The following is an 8293-nucleotide window of genomic DNA, read 5'->3' on the forward strand; positions in this document are numbered from 1 at the left end:
CGTGGGAGCACAATCTAGGTAACATTTCTGTATTGTCATTGAGAGGGGGAGGGAAGGAATGACCCACAAAATAAGGAGAGTAGCAAGGCTAAGACGTCTACACTAAATCAAAGATTCGGCACCAGCGAAAAGTGCAACTAACACCCCCTTGCAACAGAATACTATTGAACGATTCTGATTTTCAAACGTCGCGTTTTTAGTGTTCTTTGCTCTAGTGTCGGTTTATTTGCGTTAAAGTGTATCAGATAGAGCAGTTGTGAGTGCATTCTGCGAGAAGGAAATGAACACAACTATGACGAACACTAAATTTGTTCCATTTCGTCCAAAATTAACAAAGATATTATTTACAAAGGGGTAAGGAGTGCCCAGGTTTGTTTAGTTCATGCATTAGTTCATGGTGATTTGCTTATTGCAGGTGTTATTATCAAAGCTGTGGAAGGAAGTGAAGAAACTGATGCAGTCAATAAGGAAGAACATCAAAAGACGATAGAAGATCATGATAATATAGTAACTCAATATAAAGAATTGATCAGAGAACAGGTAAGGTGGAAATAGAAATATCAACCCCTCAATTCTGTGCTCAATGGTGAAAATACCAACATTAATCCATAAAGTCTGCCCTCAATGGTGAAAATACCAACATTAACCCATAAAGAATGCCCTCAATTGTGAAAATACCAACATTAACCCATAAAATACCAACATTAACCCATAAAGTCTGCCCTCAATGGTGAAAATACCAACATTAACCCATAAAGTCTGCCCTCAATGGTGAAAATACCAACATTAACCCATAAAGTCTGTCCTCAATGGTGAAAATACCAACATTAACCCATAAAGCATAAAGTCTGCCCTCAATGGTAAAAATACCAACATTAACCCATAAAATACCAACATTAACCCATAAAGTCTGTCCTCAATGGTGAAAATACCAACATTAACCCATAAAGTCTGCCCTCAATTGTGAAAATACCAACATTAACCCATAAAGTCTGTCCTCAATGGTGAAAATACCAACATTAACCCATAAAGTCTGCCCCCAATGGTGAAAATACCAACATTAACCCATAAAGTCTGTCCTCAATGGTGAAAATACCAACATTAACCCATAAAATACCAACATTAACCCATAAAGTCTGCCCTCAATGGTGAAAATACCAACATTAACCCATAAAGTCTGTCCTCAATGGTGAAAATACCAACATTAACCCATAAAATACCAACATTAACCCATAAAGTCTGCCCTCAATGGTGAAAATACCAACATTAACCCATAAAGTCTGTCCTCAATGGTGAAAATACCAACATTAACCCATAAAATACCAACATTAACCCATAAAGTCTGCCCTCAATGGTGAAAATACCAACATTAACCCATAAAGTCTGCCCTCAATGGTAAAAATACCAACATTATCCCATAAAGTCTGTCCTCAATGGTGAAAATACCAACATTAACCCATAAAGTCTGCCCTCAATGGTGAAAATACCAACATTATTCCATAAAGTCTGCCCTCAATGGTGAAAATACCAACATTAACCCATAAAGTCTGCCCTCAATGGTAAAAATACCAACATTATCCCATAAAGTCTGCCCTCAATGGTGAAAATACCAACATTAACCCATAAAGTCTGGCCTCAATAGTGAAAATACCAACATTAACCCATAAAGTCTGCCCTCAATGGTGAAAATACCATCATTATCCCATAAAGTCTGCCCTCAATGGTGAAAATACCAACATTATCCCATAAAGTCTGCCCTCAATGGTGAAAATACCAACATTATCCCATAAAGTCTGCCTTTGTCAGATTTGTTCAATTTTTAGTGATTATTTTTGTTATTTGTGATGAAAAATGCTATGTTTGACTTAGTAAAAGTTACCAGCTCATTAGCTTTGATGCTTGCTTTGGTATGTATGTAAGGGCTGATCTCCCTGAGATTTGTATCAAGATAACAATTGCATTTGTCATGGCAACAGCCAATTAAACTAACATTGTCGGAACACTACAAACCATGGCAATTAAGTAATGAGTAGTACAAATTCCTTTTAAAGTCTAGATAAAACATTTTCAAAATTACACATTACAACATCGTTTTGAAAAAAAAAAGTCTTGAGTTTTTTTTTTTTGAACTTTCTTTATTTCGCACTGATCTCTTTTTGTGTTTGCTGTGTTACCAGGACAACCAAGTACGTGAACTAAGGACACTTAATGAAGAGTTAAAAAGTAAACACAACGAGTCACAGCTGCAAATAGAAGAACAAATTTCACAAATACAACAGTTAAAAGATCAGTATGCACTTTTGAAAGGACAGCAAGGTACTCTAAATACATCACTCATATTTAATTTTACCATCTTAATTTCATTTTAAAATTCTTCACTGAAAACAAGTTCTATTTTATTCACAAGCAAACTGAGTTTTATTTCAATATAATGCCTCTTATGTTTAGATGTATTGCTTGAAACATTGGCGCAAGACTTATTTATATATAGACATGCCTCGTTTAGTGTTGAGCCTCAGTAGTGTTACGGGAGAAGCTTACTCATAATTTTTGAGGAAATTTGTCATGAATTTTATTACATTACTCATTGGTTTACTCATACAACAATGGAGCTATTGTCCCATGGCACAATAAAATAGCATTTTTGTGTGTGTTACAGTAATGTTTTTTAAGAAACTTGTCTTAATATTTAAAAAAAATCATCATTATTTTCAAAACAATTCCATAGACAAGTGTTAAAAAAAAAATTGCATTTTGGAGACTTTTTAAAACCCAGATCTTTGAGGTAATAAATGACAACAAACAGTACCCCGTCATTACCAATATATGATTTTTTGAAGTCACTGGCCTACAGTTTAAGATATGGAATAATATCCCTGCCATAGGAACCTATGGTGAAATCATTATACTACTGCCAAAAACTATCTGCTAAAATACAACCATCATTTTCTCGAAAATAAATCTGGTGACTCCTAATATCTTTATGTTGGAGAACAATTTGTTGCAAAATAAATTCTGTGTATTTTCATTTATGAGTAGGCTTCTGCCATAAGCCAATACTATCACTCTTAATGCATTAATGCTGTATCCTCATTAGTCGTAAGGCAATACTGGCTATGTGTCTTGTAGTGGGCGTGGCATATTTACATACGTCTAATAGCCCAAGACAAATACCAAGAAGCTTAACAACATCTTCAGACACATTCCTAGACACTTTCGTTGCTTTTGATCAAAATAATGCATGCGGCTCTACCTTTGAAGTAAAGGGCCCTGTGCACTGATTATTTGGAATATTCCATTATTTAGAAGTGAACATCAAATGGGTCAGGTGTTCAGTCTCTCTGCCATGTGTTCAGTCTCTCTGCCATGTGTTCAGTCTCTCTGCCATGTGTTCAATCTTCCTGCCATGTGTTCAATCTTCCTGCCATGTGTTCAATCTCTCTGCCATGTGTTCAATCTCTCTGCCATGTGTTCAATCTCTCTGCCATGTGTTCAATCTCTCTGCCATGTGTTCAATCTCTCTACCATGTGTTCAATCTCTCTGCCATGTGTTCAATCTCTCTGCCATGTGTTCAATCTCTGCCATGTGTTCAATCTCTGCCATGTGTTCAATCTCTGCCATGTGTTCAATCTCTGCCATGTGTTCAATCTCTGCCATGTGTTCAATCTCTGCCATGTGTTCAATCCCTCCGCCATGTGTTCAGTCTCTCCGCCATGTGTTCAGTCTCTCCGCCATGTGTTCAGTCTCTCTGCCATGTGTTCAGTCTCTCTGCCATGTGTTCAGTCTCTCTGCCATGTGTTCAGTCTCTCTGCCATGTGTTTAATCTCATTGTATTCTACTTCAAAATATTGTCCTGGTTTTGAATCTTGCAAAGGTGTTTCCAATTTAAAATTTTGTACATGTAGTGTTACAGTTATTTACCATAAGTTAATAACCTGATGAAGGGATTTCTTTTACATTATCTATCTGCAATGTGTATATGCAGATTTAACCATTGTCCTCAGTCGTCAACTTTACCTATTACGGTAAAACAGGCTGCTCAGTTAGAAACACTGAATTTCTTTTGGTTTATTCATATACAGATGATTGTTTGTCCATAAACGTTTTTTTTAGCTCCGCTGTCGACTTAGTCGAGTAGAGCTTATCATATGAGTGATTGTCTGTTGGTGTCCGTCGTCCATGTCAACTTTTTACTTTTTCGACTTCTTCTTGAAAACTACAGGCCTGAATGCTTTGATACTTGGAGTGTATGTACCTTGGGTAGACCTCTCTTAAATCTTTTTATTTCGTGATGATATTTTTAATTCTCTAATTTTGATGAATATTTTTTAATTCTTATTGAAAACAGCAAGCTCAATTGCTTTGATACTATACATATAGGTACCTCGGGTAGACCTCTTTCAGATTGTTCATTTTCTAATGATATCTTCAGTTTATTAATTGAAATGTGCATTGCTAACAGCGGAGCTATCTCAGCCGAGAGGCTGCTTGTTTTACTTCTTCTTAAGAACCACTAGTTTACTATTCACATACCTTTTAGATTTGTTCATTTGATACCACTATCAAAAATATTTTTTTAGCAGATATAGATGTCTATTTTTAACCTCTTATTGTTTTTCTTTGAAATAATGACATGGTAATTTTCTTGTGTGTTCAGGTTTCAATTGAAATTTATTTTAACATTTTTTTTTTGGAGAACATTTATTGAGTTAGAAAATGGCAGAAAGTGTTCCATTAAAACTAAATCACTTAGAATAACCAATGTCTGATGGAACTCTTGCGTTGTTATTTCGATTAACTGTCACGTAACTATGTTGTGCCTATGACTACCACTGAAGTGTAACAGGAAAGTGTCTGGGGATGTTCCATGGTAATTGCATATGGAATGGGAGACTTGAGTATTTATGTAAATATCTTGTGGCCCTGAAATGCACTCTGCTTAACCTCGATAGTGTCGAGTCAATAGTGGTGAAGTGTCAGCTATTACTGAAGGGTTACGTGTAGAAAATCCTCTTTGTCTTGTGATTATAATACTCCAGCTATTTTAGTGTTAAGCAATTGACTATATTACCTGACTTTTATAAATTGCATTATTAATGTGTTACATTTGTGTTAAGCCAGACATAAAGTTCATTTACCTTGCTACCTTGTTTGTCTGTGTGTGAGTGTGTGTGTCTGTCTGTCTAAGCTTTGCAAACATTTCTGTGTTAAGTTACGGGATATTCAACCACTATTTAATTAAACTTGAATTAAAACACAATTCTATGTTGAATTGCATTGTAATTGAGTTTAATTAGACTCCAATTAAAACATAACCTATATCACAACTATATTAAAAGTTAATTCAACTATATTAAAATTTAATCCAATGTGTGTTATCACAACGATAGTACGAGATGAAGGTATGTGTGTGTGTGTATGTCTCACAACTGCTCATCGGTTTTCAGTGGAATTTGAATGAGATAATGGATACCCCTGACTAGTTGAAATCATTTCAGCATATCTGGTCAAGCAATGAATTTAGCTTCTGTTTTGTTTACATAATCAAATCTGATTTTAGTTCTAAACTTTTTTTTTTCTACAGATGTGTTAGGTCAGGGTGATGTGCAGCAACAAGTTGCTGTTCTCGAGTCATTTGGTCTAAAAGCAGAAAATCAACAAATTACCTCATTGGAGCAAGAAATTGAAGAATTGAAAAAAGTTCAAGAGACGTTGAACCGAGAACTTCAAGAAAAAGACACCATAATCGAGAGAGTTGTGAGTATTGAAGGATTGACCATTAGATACTCTGAAGGGTATGCTGCACAAATACATACACACAGAGAAAATTCTACAGGAAAATTGCACAAAAAAAAATAAATATATTTCCACATACATTTCATAGAGATAAGCACAAACAAAAATTGCATTGTGAAAAAATTTTGCTCAAAATTTTGCGAAGAATAAAAAAACATGTAGTATTTCTTGTTTAAAGATCAAAGGTCATATGTCAGGTTTACTATGTGTCCTGATGACGATATTTACACATGCTGTGGATGTTCTGTAGACTGTAAGTCTTGTGTACAAAATGTATGAAATAGTCATCTGTGTGTGAGCGCTTTGCTAATTGAATACTAGTAATTAAGGTACGGAATATGAGGGTCATAGACAAGGTACAGATTTCTCTTGTATAGGTCCTTGTAACCATCGATTCAAAATGCGTACGGCAATGCAGGGGTTAGACTAATGTCATGGTGCTGTAGTTGTACAAGTAGCATCATTAAGGCAGGATTTAGTGAGTGTTATGAGATAAGGTAAAAACCTCTTACGAGGATCATTTCAGTGACAAAAAATCATCAAAATACAATTTCAGGTTGAGGATCCCCCAAATTATTACAACCCGATTAGTTTGTAGTCACGGAACAGTATCACTCGCGAGACTGTCAAAGTACAAAAAAATGTTAGCGAGGATTAAAAATGAAAAATGTCTGGGGGGCAGACTTGCTACATGTTAAGTTCCTGAAATACAACAATTTTAATAGATTTCTTTTTATCTGACGGCTTAATTAACAACTATTTGGACAATTTTCGTCATACCATCATCATGGCTAATTCCCTACTTCTCTGAAAAAAAGGCTCACAAATGAAGCTGAAAATTATAAGGCAAAAATACTGGCATCATTTATAATAATAATAGAATTAGAAAAGCATATGAGAAAATTATATCAGTCTCTCAGTTCGGATTCAGAGCTAATCGATGGACTACAAATGTCATTTTCATTTTGCAAAACGTGACGAATTTACCATAAAAGTCACTCTTTCTATGCTTCCTTGATCTAAAAGCCGCATTTACAATTCTAGAAATTCTGGTTTACTGGTAAAAATTCTGAAAGCACTCTTTACAGGAACGTCAGCAGCAGTCAAGGCCCTCCTTCCTCTCTAACGACATCACTAAACTTTCAAATATAGTAAAACGTACAACGGATTTCAACAAGGATGAGCAACCATTTCAATTAGCGCAGAACCTTTTAAAAGAAATCAGATATCTTAAACGCATGATCGTAAACACTGATGAAGACTGAAAATTGTGGATAACCGCTCGAACAAGAATCCTTGTATCATGTGTATGTAGCCGACTCCTATAAAGCATCTTTGAATATCACAGCAAATGAAAATTGAATCTATCTGGCGTACTTTTTTGCAGGAGAATGATCACAAATTGGTTTGAAAATCAAACATGTCCGTACTCAACACGCCAATGCTTACAGAAATCTAAGAAATGCAAAAAAAAAAAACGGTCAGATGCAGCGAAACCCAATGATCTGGATTGGCCCTCTATGTTCAGCAATGAACATCTGAAATTGATTACATAGACCTCAAGCATTACTAATTTATGTAAAATACAACATATTCAAAACATTGCATATACAACAAGACTAGAAAATGATTCACTTCCTAAACTTTTTTTTTTTGCAATTGTATGTTATTATGTTACCAATGGCCAAAATTTTAACCAGAATAAAACATCACTAAAGGACAAATAGAAAAGACGATGCAAAATTGAGTTTAAGTCTCTACTTAATTAATTATACAAGTAATGATACTTTAGGGGTACAATGTACCTATTATTTTACCTGGGTATTTGAGAACTATAATGATGATAATGTAATGAATAAACTCAATAACAGGTGTTAAGAAAATAAACCCTTGTTGATGCATGTTTGGGAGGGTGGGACATTTATTTTGCTTGCTCTAGCTACTGAAAAATTAATATCAATAGATTGTTTTCAAGTTGGTTGTGCCTCGGGCACTTTTGCATCACACCTTCACTACCCTATTAGCTCTTATTGCGTCACTAAGGAGACGAGCATTGCGTAGGCAAGGTAACTGTTACAAGACTTCTTCGTGTTACAAGTGTTCTGTAGACAGGGCTTCCACATATCTTTCATCATTTTCAATGCCGAATTACATTTAAATTTTGCTGCAATATATTTTTTTCATAATCATATTCAATGGAATAATTAATTGGAAACCATATACTCTAAGGAATTTATCATCATTTAAAAAAAAATGGCATCGACCTTCCCCAATAAAAATCTATATCACAATAACATACAAATTTAGTGACTTGTGTTTTATAATGGTAATTCTCCTGGTTTGTGAAAGAGGCAAAAAAGTTGGTAATTGGGTAAAAGGAGACATTGTACATTCACACCATTGCTATTATATTATTTTTTGCAGTCAAACATGTGGACGTACAAAAATAACATTTTGGGTTCTTGCTGAATAATCTGTGTTTAAAACAACAAAAAT

General features: G+C 34.8%; 1 protein-coding gene across 1 annotated transcript in view; it reads left to right on the forward strand.

Annotated features, from left to right (window-relative positions):
- The window catches only part of LOC100368033 (general vesicular transport factor p115-like), a 40567-nt gene that overhangs the window by 23176 nt on the left and 9098 nt on the right, over nt 1-8293 (forward strand). Inside the window, exons 14-16 of the mRNA XM_085493938.1 lie at nt 416-540; nt 2178-2316; nt 5586-5758. Coding sequence (XP_085350064.1) covers nt 416-540; nt 2178-2316; nt 5586-5758 — 437 coding nt within the window. The remainder of the gene's footprint in view (nt 1-415; nt 541-2177; nt 2317-5585; nt 5759-8293) is intronic.

The sequence above is a fragment of the Saccoglossus kowalevskii genome, chromosome 19 (assembly GCF_978046115.1).
Source record: "Saccoglossus kowalevskii chromosome 19, keSacKowa6.1, whole genome shotgun sequence".
Taxonomy (NCBI): domain Eukaryota; kingdom Metazoa; phylum Hemichordata; class Enteropneusta; family Harrimaniidae; genus Saccoglossus; species Saccoglossus kowalevskii.